At 43.7% G+C, this 27,271-nt stretch overlaps 1 protein-coding gene across 1 annotated transcript in view; it reads left to right on the forward strand.

Moving 5' to 3' along the window:
* LOC140406938 (ubiquitin-conjugating enzyme E2 L3-like) overlaps positions 1 to 22,901 on the forward strand; it is a gene marked incomplete at its 3' end in the record, with an annotated part of 37,132 nt that extends 14,231 nt beyond the window's left edge. The window contains exon 3 of the mRNA XM_072494779.1: positions 22,715 to 22,901. Within this exon, the coding sequence (XP_072350880.1) occupies positions 22,715 to 22,901 (187 nt within the window). The remainder of the gene's footprint in view (positions 1 to 22,714) is intronic.
* Positions 22,902 to 27,271: the final 4,370 nt, after the last annotated feature.

The following is a 27,271-nucleotide window of genomic DNA, read 5'->3' on the forward strand; positions in this document are numbered from 1 at the left end:
CTGACTTTGTTGTACAGGACTGTTGAGTTAAACATGCTAATGCCCCCTGCCTCCACGAATCAGAAACATAAGAGAATATGAAGTTAGAAGCAGGAGAATGCTCTTTCACTCCTTGAGCCTGTTCTTCCATTTGGTTAAATCATGGCTGATCTGATTGCGGACTTGATTTTACTTTTTGTCTAGTTGGTATAACCTTGGATTCCCTTGAATCAAGAATTTATCTAACTCAACCTTAAAAATACTCAATGACCCTGTCTCCATTACTCTCTGGGAAAGGGAAATCGTCAGACTAATGCCCCTCAGAAATAAATTCTCCAATCTCCATCTTAAAGGGAGACCCCTCACTTTTAAACTCTCCCCTTGCTCTGCTGCCTTCCAGAAGAGGAAATATCCTCTCAGCATCCACCCTGTCAAGCCACCTCGGGATCTTAAATGTTTGAATCAAATCACCCCTCGTTCTTCTAAACTTCATTGGTACAGGCTCGACCTGTCCGATCTTTCTTCATAAGATAACCCCATCATCCCAGAAATCAGTAAAGCCAACCTTCTCTGAACTGCGAATGCAATTGTATCCTTCATTAATGTGGAGATTCTGACGTTGGACTGGGTGGGCACTGTAAGAAGTCTTACAACACCAGGTTAAAGTCCAACAGGTTTATTTGGAATCACTTGCTTTTGGAGTGCAGCTCCATCAGGTGAGTGACTCGCCTGATGCAGGAGCTGTGCTCCGAAAGCTAGTGATTCCAACTAAACCTGTTGGAGTTTAACCTGGTGTTGTAAGAATCCTTCGTTGAGTAAGGTGACCAGGGGGCGGCACGTGGCGCAATGGTTAGCACTGGGACTACAGCATTGAGCTGGTTTGAATCCCGGCCCTGGGTCACTGTCCGTGTGGAGTTTGCACATTCTCTCCGTGGCTGCGTGGGTTTCACCCCCAAAATCCAAAGATGTGCAGGTTAGGTGGATTGGCCACACTAAATTGCCCCTTAATTTGGAAAAAAAAATAGCTGAGTACTCTAAATTTATTAAAAAGAAAATAAGGTGACCAATTGTATACAGTACATCAGGTGTGGCCTTAGCAATGTCCTGTAGAGCTTCTCTATTTTTATATTCTATTCCCCTTACAATAAACAAAAACATTCCATTTGCTTCCTAATCATTTGTTATACCTGCATACAAACCTTTTGTGATTCATGTACCAGATCGCCCAGATCTTTCTGTTGCGCCGAGTTCTGTGATCTCTCCATGTAAATAATATGCTGTTTTTCTATTTTTCCTGCCAAAGTGGACAAGTTTTGCATTTTCCCACATTATACTCCAAGCTAATTTTTTCCCTACTTGCTTAACCTATTTCTATCCCTTTGCAGAGCCCTTGTGTCACAACTTATCTTCCGATCTATCTTTGTGTCATTCATCCAAGTCATTGACATAGATTATAAATAGTCGAGGCTCCAGCACTGATTCCTTTGGCACTCCACAAGTTACAGCTTGCTAACTTGAAACTGACAGATTTATCCCTACTCTCTCCTGGTAGCTAACCAAGCTTCTTTCCATGCTAATCTTACCCCCTACATCATGAACTCTTATTTTGTGTGGTAACCTTTGATGTGGCACCTTGTCGGATGAAATTGGAAATCGAAGTAAACCACATCTACAGGTTTCCCTTTATCCACATTAATTATTTTCCCAAAAAACTCTATAAAGTCAAACACTATTTCTCTTTCATAAAACCGTCTTTACTCTGCTTGATTGCATTAAGATTTTGCCCTCTTAAAATGAATTGTAGCACTTTCCCTATGGCAGATGGTTTGGCTAATTGGCCTGTAGTTTCCTGCTTTCTGTCTATCCTTTGTTAAATAATTACATTTGCTATTTTCCAATCTGAAGGGACTTTGCCAGAATCAAAGCAGTTTTGGAAAATTACAACCAATGCATCTTCTTTCTGAACAGCCACTTCTTTAAGACCCTAGCATGCAGGCCAGCAGATCCTCAGGATTTGTCAGCCTTTAGTTCTGATAGTTTTCGCAGTACTCCGCTCCCTGGTAATTCTGATTGTAAGTTCCCCTCTCCCTTTCACTTCTTGATTTCAAAGTATTTCTGGGACGTTATTTGTGACTTCAGTGAAGGCACATGCAAAAAACAATCAGATTGGAAACTTTTACACCGCACTGTTCTTCCCCTTTTCCTAGGCTACTCGGAGCCTTGAGCCTGCTACACCATTCAAAAGGATCACGGCTGATCTGATTGTGGCCTCGAGTTGCTAGTGCCTCCCTTAACACTTGACTCCCTTGTCAATCAAAAACTATCTAACTCTGTCTTGAATATATTCAATGACTCAGCCTCCACTGCTCATTGGGGAAGAGAATTCTACAGTCTAAAGAAATTCCTCCTCATCCTCATCTTAAAGAACATCCTCAAAGAACTTCAATAAACTTCCCTTGCACAAAATCCTGTTGACTCTGCCGGATGGCATAATAATTTTCCAAATGTCCTGCTCCGATTCAGTAATGTATTCTAGCATTTTCTCAATGACATATGCTAGATTAACGGTCTGCTTTTTATTTCCCTCCTTGAACAGTGGCATTACACTTGTGGTTTTCTGATCTGCAAGGACCTTTCCAAAATCTAGGGAATTTTGGAACATTACAACCAATGCATCCATTATTTCTGCAGCCACTTCCCTTAAGACACTACCATGCAGCCCATCAACGGCAGGAGGACTTGGTATCCTTTAGTCTCATTAGAGAAGCTAATGATCACCATAGTTTTAAGTTCCTCTCTATCCATTTTGCCTTCTGCTTTTCCATTATTGCAACTTCAACTGTCAAGACAAATACTAAACATTGTTCAAAGTTTCTGTTGTTTCCTTTGATCTCATATTAATTTCCCAGTGTCATCCTTCAATGAGCCAGCATTCACTGTGTCTACTCTTTTCCTCTTTATATGTATGTATGTTGAAGGTTTTATTGTCATCTTTATATTTGCTAGTTTTGTTTCTCATTCCAATTTCTCTTTTAGTCACCTTTGCTGGTTTCTAAAGGTTTTCCCAATCTTCTGGCCTACCAATAATCTTTGCAGCAATGTATATATTTTATCTTTCATAGATACTATTCTTATGGTTAATCCTTCTCGGTTCTTTTTTTCTTTAATAAGTATAAATAAAGTTTTAAGAACACTATAAAAGCTAAATAGCTGTTTGTGCATTTAGGCATTTTGTTGTGACTAATCCCAGATGATTCCCCCCCCCCCCCCCCCCCCCCCCCCCCCCATCCAAACTCTACTGAGCTATTTACACTCCTATAAACCACATTCAAAATCAGATCCATCAACTTTTCATGAAAAGAATCTCACTTAGAAATGGCTGTCTGATAATTCTGCCTGAGGTTTTTGTAACAAGTGTAATTTAACTATGTGGAGCTTTTGGCGCTTTCAAGTTGAAACTTGCAATGAAGAGATGTATGCTTTTCATATGATTGACAGCCTTGCGTCTTACCTTGGTTATCTGCTAGATCAATGATGTGCCACCCAATAAATGTGGACTTTCAAGATGAATGATGCAGGCAGAAAGTCACGTTGAGATGTAGAAGTGTGTTTCAAGCTTGCATGTTGCTGTTACATGCATTTTGGTTATCTGTTCACAAACTAAAATGTGTGGAGCATAAAATATTTTACTGTGATTGGAAATATTAGCTGCATTTGTCTGAATGGGAAAAACCCATCACAGATTTTGAAATTTCAAGGCTAGAAACTTACTGACTCAGCAAATACTTGGAGAGTTTGCAGGTTAATAGTGATTTCTTTAATATTACAGTGCTATCATGTCCCAAGTGTGTGATTTAAAAAAATTTTTTTTTGGAGGCTTAGAATGGCCCAACTACAAGACCAGCTGTTTCAGTAACAGATCAGTCTTCAATACTGTTTGCAAATCACCCATCCCTTGTCAAATTTAAAACAGCTGATGAGTAGTGTTGGCTGTAGGACTAGCCAGTTACTGCACCAGTTGCAAATCTCTTTCACTATTAAGTGGATGAAGCGAAACTGATTAAAATTGTACCACTAAAGGGGAGGCTGGGTGGGACTTGTATATTTTGGAAGGAAAGCGTCCCTGTGACTTTTCACCATAACCCTGTCATACCTCCTTGCATAGCATCCACACCCCGACACACACACTGAAACTAAGGTTGTGTTTCAAGTCCCACTCTAGAGGCTTGAGCACACATATCTCGGTGGACACTTCATTGCTGTACTCGGAGAGCTACACTGTTGGACGTGCTGTATTTGAAATGAGATGTTAATCTGAGGCTCCATTTCTCTCAAAGGGACACACAAGACTTGTGGTGCTGTTTCAAAGAGGAGCATAAGAATTTATCCCGAGTCTTGCCAACATTTATCTCTTCACCATCATCATTATCACGGAACTTGCTGTGCGCAAATTGGCTCCCATGCTTGTTGCAAGTGACTGTACTCCGAAAGTACAATGGCTTAAATGTTTTGTGCCACCTTGATGACGTGAAATGTGCTATATCACTTCAAGTCTGTTTTGCCCCATTGTAACCGGGATGATTACCTTATGAAAAATGCCAGTTTCCTAGCCACGCGATTAAACCAGTAAGGAACCGCGTGCTTCAAAACACAAGTCTGTAATCTTTCAGTTATGCAGTTATGATTGTGGGAAGTATCCTTTGCATTTCAGTTCATGGAACTTGCTTGGAACAAATGTTAAATCTATGATAAGTGTTCTGCTGCACTAATCTTGGAGTTTATGCACCAGTTTGAGTCCTTGTAGCTATAATTGGAAAATTCCTAGGTTTAAAAGAGACAAGTCCCAAAGGGAATGCTTTCAATCATGTTTGCTTTTATGTGACTAAATTTAAGTTGATTTATTCTTATTGGTTTAATCAGTGAACTTTAATCAGTGAACTCTAAACCTGCAGTAATTATTCTTTTTAGATTTTGATATTTAATTAGTCAGATTTGGGGTGATAGTTTTCCATAAATTTTTACTTTGTTTGAACTTTCAAGTTCACTTAAAAGGAAAAATGTATCCCAGCCCTTTGCTTTGATCTTTTGGTGACGATCCTAACTTCATGCTTTCAACTGACTTGCTTGAAATGGATTTTCCCAATTTACTTGACCACCATAACATCACATAGAAATTACAATATGGGACATGGAAACATAGACTGTTATGTGTTTTATAAATGCAAGTCTGTCTGACTGCTGTTATTGTCCACGTGGCACTACTTTTAATCCCATGTGTCCATTCTGTTCTTTTATCCCATTATCCTCCAATTCCTTAACCTTGTCTGTTCTTCAGTTGCTTACTTGGCTTTACATCAGACACTAGCTCTGGTACTACGCTCCACAGCCCCACCATCCTCAGAGTGTTGCTCCTACTCTTTTCCATTAATACTCTTGGCTTTAATAATGTGTGTCCTTATTTACACACTTGAAACCAATGGAAACTGTGTTTCTATCTGTTCCGCCTCTTAATATTTTTCAGCACTTCTGTCAAATCATTCTTTTTATCTCCAATAATATCGATCACAGCTCTCGCATCTCTTAACCTTCTATTCTATTGAATGAATTCCAGTTTCTTAAATTTTGGCTTAAAATTAAAATCTCTCATTCCTGGTGTAATCCGGTAGCACAGTGGTTAGCACTGTTGCGTCACAGCGCCAGGGACCCGGGTTCGATTCCCAGCTTGGGTCACTGTCTGTGCAAAGTCTGCAAGTTCTCATTGTCTGCATGGGTTTCCTCCAGGTGCTCCCGTTTCCGCCTACAAGTCCCGAAAGACGTGCTTGTTAGGTTAATTGAACATTCTGACTTCTCCCTCCGTGTACCCGAACAGGCGCCGAGTGTGGTGACTAGGGGATTTTCACTGCAATGTTACTGTAAGCCTACTTGTGACAATAAAGATTATTATTGATAATCTTGGTCAATGTTTTCTGCATCCTCTCCATAACATTCACATCCTTCCTAAAATAGATCACCCAAAATTGAATGCATTGTTCTGTGACCTAAGCAATAAGTTGTGTAGATTTAGATATCAATACCATTTTTTGTACTCTATCCCACAATCTATAAATTCTTGAATCCTATTTTTTTCAACTTCTCCTTTTATAGGTTAGGTTAATGTATCTGGTCTCCAGTTTATTCGTGTCTTTCTGAAATGTATCAGTTCATGTTTCCATGCTGCTATGCAAACTATTGATCTGTCTGTTTTCCATAAGTCATGGTTTCCATAGAAAAGTTAACCACCGTCTCTTGCTTGCTGTCTGCAGACTTTGACATACGGCCCAGGCAGCCTTAAGTTCTGGAATTCCCTTCTGAAACCCCTCTGCCTCTCTCCTTTTCAGATCTCCCTAAAACAGGATTTTGGTCACTCGTGTAAATATCTTTTGTGACATGCTTTCCAAGCTGATAAGTCTAGTTTCTTGGGTTATCCTTTGCCCATTTCTTGAACAAAGGCATCATGTTTGTATTTCCTCCAGTCCCCCAGCGCTAATGCTGTGTTCCGAGAGGCCTGGAAAATTTCTGTCAACGGCTCCGCTATATGCTTCCTTGCCCCTCTCAGCGATCTAGGATGCATCACATCCGGGCCTAGCGCCTTCTCTACCTGGAGTGCTGCCAGTCTTTTTGGCACCTCTTTATCTATCACTATACGGTTCAGTTGCTCAACACCCACATATGAATAGTGCGTTTTTTTTTTCAAAATAGTTTCCATAAACTTATCCTGTCTGAATACTTCTCCACAACCTCAACAAGTAAATAGTGAGATACGTAACCGAATTGGCTAAGTGTATTCCCTCTAAATTCTTTTTTTAAAAAATCCTGTTGCAGTCAATTGAGGAGCGAATAGGGAAGTAATTTCACCCCTCCTCACCTGTCGTAACAGTATTGTTGCCTTTTTGAAAGTTTTCCAATGCTTTACCACTGTTTTCTTTCAGAGTTGCATGAACTAGTTCCCCTCATCATTTTTAAATAGTCCTGTGCGATGCAACTCTTAGCTTTTTGAAGTTATCAACAGATCTAACAACATGCAGAATTGGCACTTATAATCTGGCCACTGTGACAAAAAAGGAACTGTTATTTTTATGCAATTTAAGTGACTGTTAAAAACAAAGGTTCTCTTTTACCAAATACAAAATGGTGGACATTGCATCTCTTGAGAAACGAGGTGTGTTGCTTAGTTTGCAAATAGTCATGATTCCCTTTGGGGAGGCAGTGAGAGTTGAATTGTTAATATACGAAGCCACAGATGTGTGGCTTCCAGCTGTGGTCCTGTGTCAACTCAATGTGGTTGAAATACAGGTTAATTCAACTGTTAAAATTATTATTCCATTATCAAAGTGTGAAGGTTGTTGACATTTTGCTTGCCTGACTTTGAATGAGTGACCTTGCTTCAAAGGTCAGAGGAACAAACCCTCATTCTGGCTGTTAGTTTACTTTTCTGGCCCTTTTTAATAATGACATGGTAAATATGGGCTTTAATTATTGAACAGCACAGACCCGGTACTATTTTGAAACTTAGTGCAGCATCTGTTACTCGTGCAATATTGTTTGCTGCTAAATGTCCATCGGGTTCAATTTTGCCATACAAGGAAGGATTGGGCATCTGACATAGCTAACTGGAAGCCTGCATAGAATCATGGAATGGTTACAGCACAGATTTGTGTTTGTGCTGGCTGTCTGCAAGAGCAGCTCAGCTATTCCCACGCTCCTGCCCTTCCCGTTACCCTATAATGTTTTTGTTCCATGGGTGCTTGTCTGCTTGGGTGCCACTGCTCGGTCCAATACCGCAAGAAACTTCAGAGAGTCGTGAACACAGCCCAGTCCATCGCACAAACCTACCTCCCATCCATTGACTCCATCTACACCTCGCGCTGCCTGGGGACAGTAGGCAGCATAATCAAAGTCCCCTCCCACCCGGCTTACTCACTCCTCCAACTTCTTGAGATACAAAAGTCTGAGACCACGCACGAACAGACTCAAAAATAACTTCTTCCCCACTTACCAGACTCCTAAACGACACTCTTATGGACTGACCTCATTAACACTACACCCCTGTATGCTTCACCTGATGCCGGTGTTATCTAGTTACATTGTGTACCCTGTGTTGCCCTATTTTATTTTTTTGTTTTTTCAAATAAATTTAGAGTACCCAATTATTTTTTTCCAATTAAGGGGCAATTTAGTGTGACCAATCCACCTACCCTGCACATCTTTGGGTTGTGGGGGCGAAACCCACGGAAACACGGGGAGAATGTGCAAACTCCACACGGACAGTGACCCAGAGCCGGAATCGAACCTGGGACTTCGGCGCCGTGAGGCAGCAGGGCTAACCCACTGCGCACCGTGTTGCCCTATTATGTATTTTCTTTTATTTCCTTCTCTTTTCATGTACTTAATGATCCGTTGAGCTGCGAGCTGCTTGCAGAAAAATATTTTTCACTGTACCTTGGTACACGTGACAATAAACAAGTCCAATCAAATCCAATTATCTAATTCCCTTCTGAAAGCCCCAATTGAATTTGCTTTCTTCACGCACTCGGGCAATGCATTCAACACCCTTACCACTCGCTGTTTGACCTGCACACCGCGGTGCTGGGTCACGCCACTACAGATTCGGACATAATTCTCTTGCAGCTGTCTAATCTGAAATCGAGGTAAGTGAATTGCTCAAGTAGTGAAACCAAAGAGTAAATGCTGGAGAAACTCAGCAGGTCTGGCAGCATCTGTAGGGAGAGAAAAGAGCTAATGTTTCGAGTCCAGATGACCCTTTTGTCAAAGCTAAAAGACTTAAAAAGTTGGAAATATTTATACTGTGGCGTGAGAGAATAAAAGATGAGTCCTAGCCGCAGAAACCAAGGGGACAGAGTGCTAATAGCCACAGAAACCAAGGGGAAAGAGTGCCCCAGAGAGAACAAAAGGTGTGAAAGGCCAAACAGCAGAGAAACTAACATCAGACGGTAAACTGTGACAGATGTAGATGTGAGGGGAAGGGGAAGCAAAGGGGAGAAAAGGTAAGCAAAGGGGGATAAGATAAGAAAGAAATGGTAAAAGACAGTTAAAATGAAATGAGATGAAAACAAAGGGGTCGAGGTGGTGTATAAATACATATTTTCTCCCCCCATTCCTTACCTTCTCTTCCCTTTCCTTCCCCTCCCCCCACATCTACATCTGTCACAGTTTACCATCTGATAGTTTCTCAGCATCTTTCTTTCACTGCTCCAGTGGGACTGCACATTCGCTGCTATCTATTCCAACACCCAACTGACCAGTACCATGCTACTCCAAACATTGAGTGTGGCTGAAGACATTTTGAGGGAAAAAGTCAAATGATATTGATTGGCCAAGTTCTGTTTTGTTTTATTGGTTAGTGACAGAGTTGCTCGCTACCTCAATACAAAGTTGAGTGAGCGATAAAAGGGTGATGGGTGGCCTTTGAAATGAGAAGTATGAGACAAACCAGCTGTCCTGCCAGTTCTTTGACATTTCCATTGCACCTATCCTGGCGGTGGTTCAGTGAGTTGAAGTGTGTGAATAAGCCTGTAATACCAGGTGACACATATGTACCATCAGGACCAATGATTTATGCTGACCAACCGAGTCAAGTTCTGTCATTCGACATGTTGCTGATGGGAAAATTCCACCGTGAAAACTAAATGGTGAGGGAGAGAAAATAAAAATGTGTTGGAAAGCTATACAAACTGGAGTTGAGCAGATTCTGGTCTACTGTCAGGTGCTGTAGAGTACAGCCAAACATGTTACGATGTTCTGCATCCAAAGTAGCACCAGATTCTTACAGTTCATGCATGACCAGCGGTAGAGAGCAACGTAACATGGCAGGAGGAAGTAATTAGAGTTCTGAACAGGTAGAGGCTGCATGGGTAATCCTTTTAACCTATTACGGGTTACAAGTTACGTTGCTCAGTGTTGCTTTCAAGCAAACTTGAAAGGAAAATTTGTGTTGCCCCTTAACAGGTATGCATGCATCTTTAATATATTGCTGGTGGATGTCCGATTCTGTTCATATTAACTCTCATGTTTGTGTGAATTTGTTGCTACTCTCTCCACCTGCCCCTTTTCTCTCCCTGCCTGTCACCCACTTCTACCTCTGTCTCTACTTTGCTTCAAACTTGTGCTTTTCTGTCCTTTTTTTTTTACCTTTGTTAAACCGTTGGAGGGGAAGTAAGCCAGCAAGGACTCCTGCTACATTTGCCTTTGTGGAGCTCCGACCATATTGGGGATCAGACAGATAGCTTGGGGGGGGGGGGGCAAAAATCCAGCTTGGGCTTCAGGCATGCTTCAAGGGGGCAGATCGGAATGCGAGATCGGCAGCAGATACGAGGGAGGAGTCCACCCAAGACCACAAGCGATTTCATGTTGTGGGGGGTGGATCTGAGCAGAGTTGCAGCCATTGTAAGCATGGGGTTGGTGGGGGGAGGATTATGGGGTGTCAGGATCTGACCAGGGCAACAATAGAAAGCAATGAAAGGGGGTCAGGACTGCAACCGCAATGCCAGATACCTTAACTGTGGACTCTTGATGGCAACTTCTAGATTTCTGCGTTGAACCACATGTGCGTGGTTAAACCAGAAGACGCTGTCCATTTCAGAGTTTCAGAGTAATGACTATGAATGCTGCCGGTTTTTCTTTTAAAACTAAAATCTCCGTCAGTGATTAAATATATAAGTAAAAAGATTGTCCAAATGCATCCATGCTGTAATTTTGTTAATTCATTTCTGAAATGTGCGAGAAAGGACAGTCTCTGTTCTGTCAACTTAGCATTCATTGTGACAAATTAAAGGAGGATGCACTGTATATAAAGCTGGGCCTAGGTGATGGCACCATCACGTTTGCCTTGCTTGAAATCATGCGCTAAAAATACTTTTTGGCTGACTTCCAGTTCCTTCCAGTTGCTTCTATTGCCAGTTGGAGTAGATATTCACATGCGATTGATAACAGTAAAGCAGATGTGGCTGTGACAGACTGAAGGCTCGACTGGTTTCATTCTGCAGAGATTTTCGTACTTGTTCACTGTGACATCTAACATAATTTACCTTCTGTGGCTATGGGGAATTTGGATGGCTTGTAAGTGTGACCAGTCACTGCTGAAGATGTGCTCCAAATCTGTGGAAATCAATCCCACTTGTGTAGGAACTTCCTTAATTATGCAGCATAGATGCAAATAATGGTCCTTAACAGGCCTGTCTGTTCTCTTGATGTTCAATTAAAAGTTACTTCCAACAGAACTTCATCAATGAAAAGCAGACATTTAAAGAAGCAACTTAAAATCCCAGTTTAATAGAAGCAATGCAATTTTTGAAAAAGACTTGCATTTGCATAGCTCTTTGCATGACCTCAGGGCTTCACAAAGCATTTATGACGTCAATTAAGTACTCTGAGTCGAACACAGCGGCCAATTTGTGCACTGCAAGCTTCCACAAACTGCAACGAGATAATGGGCAGATAATCAGTTTTAGTGGTGTTAATTGAGGGATAAATACTTCAAAATGGGATTGGATCTTTTACATCCATCTAAGAAACCAAATGATGCCTTAGTTTAGCAGTTCGCGTGTCCACGCAGGTTTTGTGCACATTGGAGTAGGAGTTTGTGTGTATAATATCTTTTATTCTGTATGAATAATGTGGTTTTATTCATTCACGGGATGTGGGAGTGCTGGCTATCGCATAATTTATTGCCCATCCCTAATTGCCCTTGAACTGAGTGGCTGGCTAGGCCATTTCAGAGGGCGTTTAAGAGTCTGCCAAGTCGCTGTGGGTATGGAGTCTGTTGGGAGGCCAGACCGGGTGAGGACAATAGTGAACCAGATGGGTTTTTACGACAATCGGCAATGCTCAGTCACAATTAGACTTTTAATTCCAGATTTTTGTTGAATTGAAATTTTACTACCTGCTATGGCGGGATTCAAACCCAGGTCTCCAGTTCTTTCCCTGGGCCTCTGGATTATTAGTCCAATGGCAATGCCACTATACCACCACCTCCCCATGTACAATGAATTGTATGATTTGACGTGCATTCCTTTACTGTTTGCATTTTTGTTGGAAATGTAATGTGCAGAAATTTATCATTTTTTGCCACTTAATGTATTTTTGAAATATAAACAGAAAATGCTGACTTGATAGGTCATCAAACTGAAACATACCATCTCCCTGAAGTATACCGTCTCCCTCTCCACAGATGCTGCCTCACCTGAGTTTTTCCAGCATGTTCTGTTTTTATTTCCAATATCCGGAGTGTTCTGCATTTCGGTTCATGGATTTTTGTGTTGTTTCTTGATAATGATGGGATTGATCTTTACCAGTAATTACACTGACTCTGATCATGCACAAACTATTTGTAAGATTCTTGATCAGCAGGAACATCAAAGTGGGAGTCTGCCAGGTGTCTCCCACAATGCTAAATGTGTTTTGCTCTGTACCATTGTGCTGAACAGTGTGCTAAACCAGCCCCTGTAGGTAGTAGTGGTCGTGGGCTTGGAAGGTGCTGCCTAAGGAACCTTGCTGAGTTCCTGCAGTGCATCTTGTAGATGGTGCACACGGCTGCCACTGTTCGTCAGTTGTGAAGGGTTTGAATATTTGTGGAAGGAGGAGCAATGAAGTGGGCTGCTTTGTCCTGGTTGGTGTCGAGCTTGTTGTGTTGTTGGAGCTGCACTCATCCAGGTAAGTGGAGAGTATTCCATTACACTCCTGATTTGTACCTTGTAGATGGTGGACAGACTTTGCGGGGGTGGGTTAATGTGGCTAGCCCAGTTTAGTTTCTGATCAATGGTAACCCCAGGATGTTGATTGTGGGGGACTCAGCGATGGTAATCCCATTGAATGTCAAAGGGTGATAGTTAGATCCTCTCTTGTCGGAGATGGTCATTGCCTGGCACTTGTGTGGCGTGAATGTAACTTGCCACTTGACAGCCCAAGCCTGGATATTGTCCAGGTCTTGCTGCATTTGGACAGGGACTGCTTCATTATCTGAGGAGTCGCGAATGGTGCTGAACATCCCCACTTCTGACCTTATGACAGAAGGGAGGTCATTGATGAAGCAGCTGAAGATGGTTGTGCCAAGGACACGACCCTGAGGAGCTCCTGCAGTGATGTCCTGCTGCTGAGAGGATTGACCTCCAACCACCACAACCAGCTTCCTTTGTGCCAGGTATGACTAACCAGCGGAGGGTTTTTTCCTGATTCACATTGACTCTAGTTTAGCTAGGGTTCCTTGATGCCACACTCAGTCAAATGCTGCCTGATGTCAACGGCAGTCACTCTCAACTTGCCTCTGGCATTCAGCTCTTTTTTCTTAAAAAAATATTTTTTATTCTCCTTTTTCACTACAACATCTGCCTCCGCACCCGTTTCCAACCCTGGCTGGTCCGACACCCCGAATATGGCCTCCCCGGGTCCAGTTTCAAGTGCACCACTTTAGAAATTACCCTAAAAGCCTCCTTCCAGTAATCCTCTAGCTTTGGACAGGACCAAAACATATGAACGTGATTAGTGCCCCCCCCCCCACAACGTTCACACGCATCTTCTACTCCTTCAAAGAATTGGCTCGCCCTCGTGAGGTGTGCTCTGTATACCACCTTCAGCTGTATCAGCCCCAACATCGCGCACGAGTTGGAGGCATTCACTCTCCGGAGCACCTCACACCAGAACCCCTTCTCCATATCCTTTCCCAACTCTTCCTCCCACTTTGCTTTGATCCCTTCCAGTGGTGCTTTCTCTTCCAAAATAGCTCCGTAAACTGCTGACACTACCCCCTTCTCCAGTCCCCCTGTCGTCAGCTCCTCCTCCGGCAATGTGGAGGCCGGCTCCACCAGGAAGCTCTATCTCCTTTCTGGCAAAATCTCGAACCTACATGTATCTAAACATTTCCCCAGCTCCAGCTCATACTTCGCTTCCAGCTCCTTCAGTCCTGCAAACCGACCCCTAAGAAACAAATCTTTTAGTGTCTTAATCCACTTCTCCGAAAATTTCCATCCCACATCCCTGGCTCAAATCTAGTTCTCCCGAATTGTCATTTCCCATGACCCTGCCTCCAAATTGTCAATGAAGCTATTATTACCGGACTCCCTGAGTATTTCCCCGGGGCTATTGGGAGTGGCGCTGTTGCTAGTGCTTTCAATCCCAACCCCCTGCACAAACTCTCCTCCATTCTGACCCACTGGGAATCACTGACCCAGCTCCGCACCTTCTCCACATTCTCCGCCCAGTAGTAATTCATCAGGTTCGGAAGACCCAAACCCCCTGCCTGCCTGCCCTTTTGTAGCAGCACCTTTCTAACTCTGGCCACCTTCCCTCCCCATATGAACAAAGTCATCCTTTCCTCAATCTCTCTGAAAAAAGCCTTTGGCAGGATAATCGGCGGGCATTGAAAAATAAACAAATCGCGGCAACACATTCATTTTAACCGTCTGTGCCCGACCCGCCAGTGACTGAGGGAGACCATCCACCTTGCCAGTTCAGCTTTCACTCTCCCCACCAAACTATAAATGTTGTACCTGCGGAGCCACCCCCAACTCCCGGGCATCCTGCACCCCCACGTAGGCATTCAGCTCTTTTGTCTATGTTTGAACCAAGGCTGTACTGAGGTCAGGAGCTGAGTGATCCTGGCGGAACCCAAACTGAGCGCGTGAGCAGATTATTGCCAAGTAAGTGCTGCAGATAGCAGTGTTGATGACTCCTTCCATCACTTTGCTGATGATGGAGAGATGACTAATAGGGTGGTAATTGGCTGGGTTTGATATGTCTTGTTTCTTGTGTACAGGCCACACCTGGACAATTTTCCACACATTGCCGGGTAGATGCCAGTGATGTCGCTGTACTGGAACAGCTTGGCTAGGGGTGCATAAGTTCTGGAGCACAAGTCTCCAGTACTATTGCTGGAATATTATCAGGACCCATAGCCATTGCAGTATCCAGTGCCTTCAGCCATTTCTTGAAATCACATGGAGTGAATCGTATTGGCTGAAGACTGATTTCTGCGATGCTGGGGACCTGGAGGAGACCGAGATGGATCATTCACTCGACACTTCTGGCTAAAGATTGTTGTGAATGCCTCAGCCTTGTCTTTTGCACAGATGTGCTGGGCTCCTCAATCATTGAGGATGGGGGATATTTGTGAACCTTCCTCCTCCAGTGAATTGTTTCATTGTCCACCACCATTCGCGGCTGGATGTGGCAGGACTACAGAGCTTAGATCTGATGCATTGGTTGTGGGAAACGCTTAGCTCTGTCTATTAATTTCTGCTTATGCTGTTTGGCACACAAGTAGTCCTGTGTTGTAGCTTCACCAGATTGACACCTAATTTTTCAGTACGCTTGATGTTGCTCCTGGCATGCTCTCCTGCACTCTTAATTGAACCAGGATTGCTCCCGTGGCTTGGTGGTAATGGTAGAGTGGGGGATGTGCCAGGCCATGAGATTGCAGATTGTGGTTGAATACAATTCCGCTGCTGCTGATGGCCCACAGCACCTCATGGATGTCTAGTATTGCGTTGGTAGATTCTATTTGAAGTCTAACCCATTTAGCACGGTGGTAATGCTACACAACACAATGGAGGCTATCCTCAATGTGAAAATCGGACTTTGTTTCCACAAAGACTGTCCATTGGTCACTTCTACCGATACTGTCATGGACAGATGCATCTGCGGCAGGCAGATTGGTGGGGGTGAGGCCAAGTATGTTTTTCCCTCTTGTTTCTCTCACCACCTGCTGCAGTCCCAGTCTAGCAGCTGTGTCCTTTAGCTTACCTGGTCTGGCCGACATGTCACCCCAGATCCACAATGTGATTAACTCTTAAATGCCCTCTAAAATGGCCTAGCAAGCCACTTGGAGGGCAATTGGGGATAGATAATAAATGATGACCCAGCCAACGACGCCCACATCCCTTGAGCAAATTTGAAAAACATTCCATCAACTATATTTGTTTGTGCTGGCACTTCGATCAGACAGGACTGTGGAGAACTGGTTTTGGATCACCCTGGAGCCAATCAGATTAGCTGCATTGCACCATTTGCCTGCCTTCTAGCCTATCATTGGGACTATCTGCCAACGTTTGAAGAAAGATATTTGGGTTTAAGTTCAGAATTGCTGACTCTTCCATTTCCATTACTTGTACCAGGAGCAAACCATAGCTATATTTCCCAAAGTCCTTCCTGATGTTGATAATGTTCCTGTGGATAACCAGTCGCCAACGTTTTGAACCCAGCTGATATTACTACAAGCATGTCGGATTCCAGGGTGGAACCCGGCTTGATAGATCGTAACTTTTATTTTTTTGATTAGAACTATGGAGGGCAGCTACTGAACAGTCACCAGGGCCAACCTTTAACAAAAGAATAAAACATTTTTGTTGAACAAGAAAAAATGAACTATATTACAATACTCCTACACCCAAGCTATAACTTTGGAGATGGATACAGATTTGTAAAGATAACAAAATTTGCAAAATCTCTTCTACTCTAATGTTCCCATACCAGCCTCCCCGAACAGGCGCCGGAATGTAGCAACTAGGGGCTTTTTGCAGTAACTTCATTTGAAGCCTACTTGTGACAATAAGCGATTTTCATTTCATTTCATTTTCAAGTACACAGTCTCTGTAAACCAACAGGCACCCCACACTCTCAAGTGACAGATGCTACACAAAACAACCTCCACAGATTTCTCATCAACGTTTGTCACGCTGAGTGAACTGGTCTCACTGGAACTCTTTCACACAAGGCCTATTTTCTTTGTCTGCTTCCTGCAGCTTTTTCTCTTTAACATGGAGCCTTCTCCTCTGCTCCTTACTTTAACTTCATTGATGGGACCTGTTTTCCGTTCCAGCCCTTGTTTCTTGACTTGGCTGTCATTTTGCGGCCTTTTGTCCCACTTCCCGGTTTCTGGGTCTTTCTGTACTGGGAGATCTGTCGGCTGCAGCTCCCATCCTGCTTCTAGGCCTCTCTTTTGTAATGGCGTTTTGCTTCTGGGTCATCTGAATTTTTTGCCCTGTTCTCATTTTTGTTTTCGTTTTCTTTTCTGCGCAGGCGCAGGGTTGCCTTTAAACTTAAAAACACAGAAAAGGACAAACGGCGCATGTGCACGGGGTTAGTTACTGGTCGGAAGATGAGAATATCCCCAACTGCATATGAGTGGCCATTCTCTGGCCAACACATGCGCAGAGCCGCTAATGGCAAAAAGAAAAAATTGCACATGTGGCCATTCCAGGGCTGATGCAAACGCAGAAACAACAGGCCTCCTGGAACTTGTAGTTCCCAGTCACTGAGGCCTGAACTTACCTGGTGCTGTAAGACTTATTACTTTGTTTCAAAGGTAAGTAATTAGCAATTTATACAAGAGACAAATATTACACTGCTATCTCTAAGGGACATTTTCTAAAGGTCTCAATGTGTGTGCAGGCTGTGCTTTCCTGCATTTAACAGAAAATGAGAATTATGAAGATGACTGCACGGGAGGGGAGAGTATTTGCTCTATACCAATGATGAGCCGTATACTCCTGTCTATTTTCCCCATATTCTTCAGTATTTCCCCTTATAAATACTGATTCAGCTCCTGGTTTACATCCTGTTCTGGCCTCTGTCCCAGTCGCCACATGTGGCAATGCATTGTGTTTTAATAATGTACTGCAAAAACATCCTTTAATGTTCTGGTGATGATCTGAATCTATTGCCCTTTGCCCATTTCACACCCGCTGAAAATAATATTTTGCTATTCATCCTTTCAAAATCCTTAATCTTGAAAATCTCTCTGATGTGCCCTCAACCATTCCAGTGTTGGGGGAAATCAAATTTTCTCATCTTTCTTCACAACTAATTTTTTAATTCTCTTAATTCTACTGAGTCTTTACTAAACCCATTTCATGGCCAAGACATCTTCACCACAATGGGTTATTTGGAATTGCATGCAATATTCTACATCTTGTGCAAATTCAACATTACTTTGCTTTCCTGTTAAATATCTTGTGTATAAAATCCTGTATTCCATTTGCCTTTGAACAAAGAACAAAGAAAAGTACAGCACAGGAACAAGCCCTTTGGCCCTCCAAGCCTGTGCCGACCATGCTGCCCGTCTAAACTAAAATCTTCTGCACTTCCTGGGTCCATATCACTCTATTCCCATCCTATTCATTTTTTTTTTAGAACATAGAGTGTAGAAGGAGGCCATTTGGCCCATTGAGTCTGCACCAACCCACTTAAGCCCTCACTTCCACCCTTTCCCCGTAACCCAATAACCCCATCTAACCTTTTTGGTCACTAAGGGCAATTTATCATGGCCAATCCACCTAACCTGCACGTCTTTGGACTGTGGGAGGAAACATGTATTTGTCAAGATGCCCCTTAAATGTCACTATCGTCCCTGCTTCCACCACCTCCAGCAAGTTCCAGGCACCCACTACCCTCTGTGTATAAAAAAAAAAAACTTGCCTCGTACATCTCCTCTAAACCTTGCCGCTCACACCTTAAACTTATGCCCCCTAGTAATTGACCCCTCTACCCTGGGAAAAAGCCTCTGACTATCCACTCTGTCTGTGCCCCTCATAATTTTGTAGACCTCTTATCAGGTCGCCCCTCCTTCGTTCCAGTGAGAACAAACCGAGTTTATTCAACTGCTCCTCGTAGCTAATGCCCTCCATACCAGGCAACATTCTGGTAAATCTCTTCTGCACCCTCTCTAAAGCCTCCACATCCTTCTGGTCATGTGGCGACCAGAATCGAACATGATACTCCCAAATGTGGCCGAACTAAGGTTCTATACAGCTGCAACATGACTTGCCAATTCTTATACTCAATGCCCCGGCCAATGAAGGCAAGCATGCCGTATGCCTTCTTGACTACCTTCTCCACCTGTGTTGCCCCTTTCAATGACCTGTGGACCTGTACTCCTAGATCTCTTTGACTTTCAATACTCTTGAGGGTTCTACCATTCACTGTATATTCCCTACCTGCATTAGACCTTTCAAAATGCATTACCTCACATTTGTCCGTATTAAGTTCCATCTGCCACCTCTCCGTCCAAGTCTCCAAATGATCTAAATCCTGCTGTATTCTCTGACAGTCCTCATTGCTATCCGCAATTCCACCAACCTTTGTGTCGTCTGCAAACTTACTAATCAGACCAGTTACATTGTCCTCCAAATCATTTATATATACTACGAACAGCAAAGGTCCCAGCACTGATCACTGCGGAACACCATGAGTCATAGCCCTCCAATCAGAAAAGCATCCTTCCATTGCTACTCTCTGCCTTCTATGACCTAGCCAGTTCTGTTTCCATCTTTCCAGATCCCGTGAGACTTCACCTTTTGTACCAGTCTGCCATGAGGGACCTTGTCAAAGGCCTTACTGAAGTCCATATAGATAACATCCACTGCCCTACCTGCATCAATCATCTTAGTGACCTCTTCGAAAAACTCTTATCAACTTAGTGTGACACGACCTCCCCTTCACAAAACCGTGCTGCCTCTCGCTAATACATCCATTTGCTTCCAAATGGGAGTAGATCCTGTCTCGAAGAATTCTCTCCAGTAATTTCCCTACCACTGACGTAAGGCTCACCGGCCTGTAGTTCCCTGGATTACTACAGGGAATATCCTTTTCTACATGTATCCCCATCTTTAAAGAGTAGTGCTGTGTCCCAGGCCCAACTACAGCTGCTTCATCGATTACCAACCCTCCAACCTAAAGCCAGAAGTGGGGATGTTTGCTGATGTTTAATAGCACTTGCAGTTCCTTGGATAATGAAGCAGTCTATGTCTTCATGTATCAAGATCTGGGAACCATTCAGACTTCGATAAACGGCAAGTAATATTTGTACCAAGCAATGGCCATCTCCAAAGAGAGAATCTAACCATCTTCCCATGACATTCAATGGCATTGCTATCGCTGAATCCCTCACTATCAACATTCTGGCGGTTGCCATTGACCAGAAATGGAACTAGACCAGTTGGGTTACAAGAACAGATCAGTGTGTACTATCTGCAAGGTGCATTGCAGCAACTCTACAAACCCCTTTCGACAGCACCTTCCAATCTGATGAAGGGCAACAGTAGCAGATGCATGGAAACACCGCCACTTGCAAGCAATATCAATCTTGAGTAGAAACTACACTGTTTCTTCACGGTGTAGTTAAAATCCTGGCACACTCTAACAGCACTTTAATTGTATCTAGACCATATGGACTGCGGCAATTCAAGGCAGTGACTCACCACCACCATTTCAAGGACATTAGGGACAGACAATAAATGCTGGCCTGGTTAATGTGCTTGCATGAATGAATTAACAAAAAAAATAACAGCACTGGACTGGTGTAACAAATTGAAGTATTGCAGGTGGGGTGAGGGTGCAGGTGAGGGGTGGAGACACAAAAGTGCATTCTTCAAGGACTTGCTTCGTATAAAAGTGATGAGCAGTCCTTGAGGCACGGTAGCACTGGTTAACACTGCTGCTTCACAGCGCCAGGGTCCCAGGTTTGATTCCCGGCTTGGGTCACTGTCTGTGCGGAGTCTGCACGTTCTTCCCATGTCTGCGTGGTTTTCCTCTGGGTGCTCTGGTTTCTTCCCACAAGTCCTGAAAGACGTGCTTGTTAGGTGAATTGGACATACTGAATTCTCCCTCTGTGTACCAAACAGGTGCCGGAATCTGGCGACTACGGGATTTTCACAGTAACTTCATTGCAGTGTTGGTATAAGCCTACTTGTGACAATAAAGATCATTATTATTGGCTGACCAGATAAGGTCTCCAACCTGTTGCTTTTGTCTTGTAGGCCTTTCCTCCGGTTGTTTCTCTGCACTCAATACCAATTTCAACCAAACAACTTGTGTTGCTATCGTGTACCTACAATGGTCCTGGGCCATTTAAACTATTTAATTTTTCAAGCATTTGAGCGTGCATGATGTGCCATACCCTTACGAGTGTTAGTACATTCCCCCACCCTGAGTGATATGCCCCAGGGTGCTGAGCTTGCTCCTTATTTCCTCCGAAGCCCTGACGCCCGCTAGTGCGGACCACTGCCTAGTTGCATGAAGAAAAAAAAAGCTTCTCTTTTATGTTTTGGTATTTCTTTGAGAATTTCTTTGCCATATTGTAGTTTAAATTCTTTATTGCTTGTTGATGGGGATTAATTGCTGTCCATGTGTCTCCGCATGTATTGTATGTTCTTCTGTTTGCAGGACAATTATTGCTGAACATATACAGTTAACAGCTGGTTAATCTACCCAGATGGGAGAGACATTCGGTTGGGGTGCATTATCTGGGCTTTAATTGTTTACATATGCTTGTGGCCTCTGATCATCCTGATGCATGTAAACAAGACTTTGATGCCCTAGTTTATGTTCTGAAGAGATGTGGCGTACTCAACTGGGTGTTCCCTTGAAATCTGTGATCCGCTGTTTGTGCAGTTGTGAAGCCTTTTTGACCTGACTTTGTTTCAGTGAAGACTTCAAAATGAAGTAGATGTATATCTGCGGTGGGTAACTGACTCTTTAGTATATTTCTCTCCCTTAAGGTAGTGAATCAGGTGTTCGATCATTCTGTGGGAACCTCAACTTGCATTAAACCTCTTCATTAAATTTGATCTTGGAATCAAGACCAGTTTGCATAAAGTTTGTTAACTAGTCAATCTCTTTTTCCTTAATTTGTTTCAGGCTGAGATATTCTCAGATGACTTGAAGGTAGATGTTGAGAGAATGTTTCCGTTGGCTGGAGTATCTGGCAGTAGAGGCCATGGTCTCAGAATAAGGAGTTGGCCATTTAGTACAGATGAGAAATGTCTTCATTCTATGTAATTCTCTACTCCAGAGGATTGTGGATATTTAGTTGATCAGTATATTCAAGATCGATTAGATTTTTGGACGCCCTTTCCAAGTGAATTGTGCGAGTATCTGGGTGGCCTGAGAAAGTTCAGGTGGAAGATATCAGCTATGATCTTATTGAAGGGTGGAGTAGGCTTGAGCCTACACCTCCTGTTGCTTATGTTCTTGTCCAGTTTGATAAATGTTTCCATCATTTGGAGAGATTGATATTTCGCTGGTTAAAGGGGGTTAACTCTTTGCTCTGCAGTTGTATCTCGGGGATTACTTTCTGCATTAAGTAATGTTTAATTTCTTAGAGGTGGGGTTCCCTTAGTTTTCCCATGGGGTACACAGTACATAATTACCTGGAGCATGTTCAGATTGGAATAATCTGTTAGCTTGAAACTACACACTGCTGTATGAAAGATGGTGGAAGTGGTGAAGTATGCATGCTTATCTCCATTCTAATTTCTTCATCTGAAGAATTTCCTCATCCTCTGCACGGTATGAATTTTGTAACAGAGGGTGAGAATTAATTTATCTACACAATCATCCAGTCCCATGAGGGGGAAAAAAAAGCTAAATGGGTTTTTGAGTCCTACGGTAGTGATAGAACAAAATAAGTTACTCGGCAACTCATAGTTCTAGAGTTCTCATATTTTAACCATGCAAATAAGATTATTAAAAATTGTTATACCTGGAATAAATCATTATTATGCTGGCAACAAGAAAGACCGTAGACATTTGTAGAAAAAAAATCTTGCTTTGTACAATAAACCTAGATTGGGTCTTCAATTCAGATCTGCTGCTTGTAAAGGCGAGATATGTATCGTGGATATTATGTTTAAGTGCCATTTTTCAATTATTTTGCTAAGCATATTAAAATCTTTTTCTCCTGTTTTAGGATAACCCTCCATATGACAAAGGGGCTTTCAGGATTGAAATAAGCTTTCCATCAGAATATCCTTTCAAACCACCTAAAATTACTTTCAAGACAAAGATCTATCATCCCAACATTGATGAAAAAGGACAAGTTTGTCTCCCGGTCATTAGTGCTGAAAACTGGAAACCAGCAACCAAAACTGACCAAGGTGAGGGGGGGGGGAGATGAGTAGGGGAAATTTAAATCTGTTTCAGAACCGCACAACTTCCTTCTTAACTTTGTATAATTCCAGTTATAAATGCCGTATGTTTGCCAGTGCTGTGGAGTATGCTAGCAACTTAGTTTCTTAGTTACTTTTGACAAAGTTGTATACAACAGTGTAAATGATGCCTTCTTTCACACCCACACTGCTCTATTTACAGTTAATGGATTATATGCCTTATGGTGTTTGGGCTAGTTGATGAGATTCAAACTGCGATTCATGGACCCTCCACCGGTTCATCAGTTTTATGTCCACAAATCTGAAAACTGACCTTGCTCTGCAATATTTCGGCAACATCATTTTGCCCATCTCAAGTGCCTTATCCACTTATGTACAGATTCCGAAGCATTGCTGGTGCTAGTTCTGCTCTAGTTTGTTCACTTCGAGGTGTTGAAATGACTTTTCATTTCACCTGTCCATCTTGCAAAGAAACATTTCTCTCCAGTTATATTAAACCGCTGGCATTTGTGAAATGTCACCGGTTTACATGTTTTCCTGGACTTGGTCCTTCAGAGAACTGAATTTGCTTTCCCAAAGGCAGATTTAGAAAAAAATGTTATATATTAATGTTTATTTGTTGACATTGTTCTGATGAAACAGCAGCATTGAAAAGTGGTAATAAGCTCCACTTTATTCTTTTAAAACTAGCTGAAGTAAATCATAAAAATTCCCTTCCAACATAAGTGTGTTGAAGAAGAGGAATGGGGACATTGTTTGAAACAGCTGTAGGAGTGTTAGAAACAAGAAGCCATTTACAACATATACTGGATATTTAAACCTATATTGCTCTAATTTGGTACCTTGCCTACGTTCAAAATTTGAGTGATAGCAAGAAGAAAATGCCAAGCTTACAAGAACTTCCCTGATTCTGTTACTTTTGTTATAATGGAAATGTTTAAATACTGAAGACCAATCTAATTTAGCAATTGTAGATAAAGTACCTTGCATCAAATATTTAGTAATTCACTCCCTTGGTAGAGACCTTTGCAACACTAACATTAAGATTAATTAATGGGTGCTAATTCTTGGTGTTTCTTGCCTAGACCCTTGCTCATTGGGGAACAGTGAGCTCATCCTCTGTTTCCATCTGTTAAAGTTGATTACTCCATCATAGTCCACCATTTTCTGCTATGTACCTAGATGGGCCAGGCTCCGACAGGGAGGCTATATCCTTTAGTCGTTAATGTTTATCTTTATCTTGTTCCAATGTCACTGTAAACTATTGTAAGGCTTCTTACTTTGCTTACTACTTGGTGATAAATTGCAAAGAATCTCTTGCATTGCACCATGTATTCAGGTTCACTCCTATTTTGTGCTTTGTCAAATGCGGCCATTCCCTTTTTTCAAACCCCCCCCCCCCCCCCCCCCCCCCCCCCCCCCCGATGAACAATTCCTCAAACCTGGTCATGAACAATCCCGACCGTGTCCCGAAGCCCTTAGTTGATTCCCTCAATTCAAACTTAATCTTCAGCCAGAGAAAGCCATACAGGTCCCCCACCCAGGCCGCCACCTCCGGCGAAGTTGTCGACTGCCATTTCAGCAGAATCCTTCACTGAGCGACGAGAGAGGCGAAGGCCACAACGTCGACCCTCCTCCGCCACAGAGTCCTGTCTGGCCTCTACCCCCACGATCTTTGATAATGGCCCACACACCCCTTCCCAATATCTCCGAGCCCCAGAAAATATGCCTATGATTTGCTGGTCCTCGCCCACACTTCTCACTCGTCTGCCACCCCCTGGAAGAATCCGTGCCCGAGTCATATGTACCCTCTGCACCACTTTAAACTGAATCAAACTCGCCTTACTCAAAAACTTGATAGAGTTTTTCGAGGAGGTCACTAAGATGATTGATGCAGGTAGGGCAGTGGATGTTGTCTATATGGACTTCAGTAAGGCCTTTGACAAGGTCCCTCATGGTAGACTAGTACAAAAGGTGAAGTCACACGGGATCAGGGGTGAGCTGGCAAGGTGGATACAGAACTGGCTAGGCCATAGAAGGCAGAGAGTAGCAATGGAAGGATGCTTTTCTCATTGGAGGGCTGTGACCAGTGGTGTTCCACAGGGATCAGTGCTGGGACCTTTGCTCTTTGTAGTATATATAAATGAATTGGAGGAAAATGTAACTGGTCTGATTAGTAAGTTTGCAGACGACACAAAGGTTGGTGGAATTGCGGATAGCGATGAGGACTGTCGGAGGATACAGCAGGATTTAGATTGTTTGGAGACTTGGGCGGAGAGATGGCAGATGGAGTTTAATCCGGACAAATGTGAGGTAATGCATTTTGGAAGGTCTAATGCAGGTAGGGAATATACAGTGAATGGTAGAACCCTCAAGAGTATTGAAAGTCAAAGAGATCTAGGAGTAGAGGTCCACACACAGGTCATTGAAAGGGGCAACACAGGTGGAGAAGGTAGTCAAGAAGGCATACGGCATGCTTGCCTTCATTGGCCGGGGCATTGAGTATAAGAATTGGCAAGTCATGTTGCAGCTGTATAGAACCTTAGTTAGGCCACACTTGGAGTATAGTGTTCAATTCTGGTCGCCACACTACCAGAAGGATGTGGAGGCTTTAGAGAGGGTGCAGAAGAGATTTACCAGAATGTTGCCTGGTATGGAGGGCATAAGCTATGAGGAGCGGTTGAATAAACTCGGTTTGTTCTCACTGGAACGAAGGAGGTTGAGGGGCGACCTGATAGAGGTATACAAAATTATGAGGGGCATAGACAGAGTGGATAGTCAGAGGCTTTTCCCCAGGGTAGAGGGGTCAATTACTAGGGGGCATAGGTTTAAGGTGAGAGGGGCAAGGTTTAGAGTAGATGTACGAGGCAAGTTTTTTACGCAGAGGGTAGTGGGTACCTGGAACTCGCTACCGGAGGAGGTAGTGGAAGCAGGGACGATAGGGACATTTAAGGGGCATCTTGACAAATATATGAATAGGATGGGAATAGAAGGATACGGACCCAGGAAGTGTAGAAGATTGTAGTTTAGTCGGGCAGTATGGTCGGCACGGGCTTGGAGGGCCGAAGGGCCTGTTCCTGTGCTGTACATTTCTTTGTTCTTTGTTTGTTCTTTGGAACGGCGGAGGCAACAGGCGGAGTTCGGCTTGTTAACCACAGGGAGGGCGGTGGAGCAGCTGAGAAAGCCGAGGAGGGCGATCTATGAGTATGGAGAGAAGGCCAGCAGAATGCTTGCACAGCAACTTAGAAAGAGGGAGGCAGCCAGGGAGATAGGGAAAGTAAATGGCGGCGATGGGAACCTGGTTGGAGATTCAGCAGTGGTGAATAATGCGTTTAGGGATTTCTACAGTAGGCTGTATAGATCGGAACCCCCTACGGTGCCGGAGGGGATGAGGCACTTATTGGGGGGGGGGGGGCTGAATTTCCCAAAGGTGGACGGGAAGCTGGTAGAAGGGCTGGGGGCCCCGATTGGGTTGGAAGAGATAGTGGAGGGTCTGAAGGCCATGCAGGTGGGTAAAGCCCCGGGGCCGGACGGGTACCCAGTGGATTTTATAAAAAGTTCTCTGGAATATTGGGGCCGGTGTTGATGAGGATGTTCAATGACGCAAGGGAAAGAGGGGTGCTGCTCCCGGCGATGTCGCAGGCCACGATTTCGCTGATTCTGAAGTGGGACAAGAACCCGGAACTGTGTGGGTCCTACACGCCGATATCCCTGTTGAATGTGAACGCCAAACTGCTGGCCAATATTTTGTCCTCCAGAAATGAGGATTGTGTTTCTGATGTTATTGGGGAGGACCAGACGGGGTTTGTTAAGGGTAGGCAGTTGGTGGCCAACGTGTTTCAATGCCGCCCCATCTTTATTCCGCGGTCCTTTTTTAAACAAGTCAACAAAGTGATCTCTGGCTTTGTTTGGGCGGGCAAGACCCCACGAGTAAGGAAGGTAATGCTTGAGCGGAGTCGGGGAGAGGGCGGACTGGCGCTGCCAAATTTTAGTAACTATTACTGGGTGGCGAATATAGCCATGATCAGGAAGTGGGTGGTGGGGGAGGGATCGGCATGGGAGCGTATGGAGGCGGCTTCATGCAAGGGCACCAGTCTGGGGGCGTTGGTAACTGCGCCTCTGCCGTTACCGCCGGCACGGTACTCCACCAGCCCCGTGGTGGTGGTGGCCCTGAGAGTCTGGGGGCAATGGAGGAGACATGTGGGAGCAGAGGGAGCATCGGTCTGGTCCCCAATCTGTAATAATCACCGGTTTGCCCCGGGAAGTATGGATGGTGGTGTTTCGAATATGGCGGAGAGCAGGGATTGAGAGGATAGGGGATATGTTTCTAGAGGGGAGCTTTCCGAGTGCGAGGGTGC

Source organism: Scyliorhinus torazame, unplaced genomic scaffold, assembly GCF_047496885.1.
Source record: "Scyliorhinus torazame isolate Kashiwa2021f unplaced genomic scaffold, sScyTor2.1 scaffold_1024, whole genome shotgun sequence".
Taxonomy (NCBI): domain Eukaryota; kingdom Metazoa; phylum Chordata; class Chondrichthyes; order Carcharhiniformes; family Scyliorhinidae; genus Scyliorhinus; species Scyliorhinus torazame.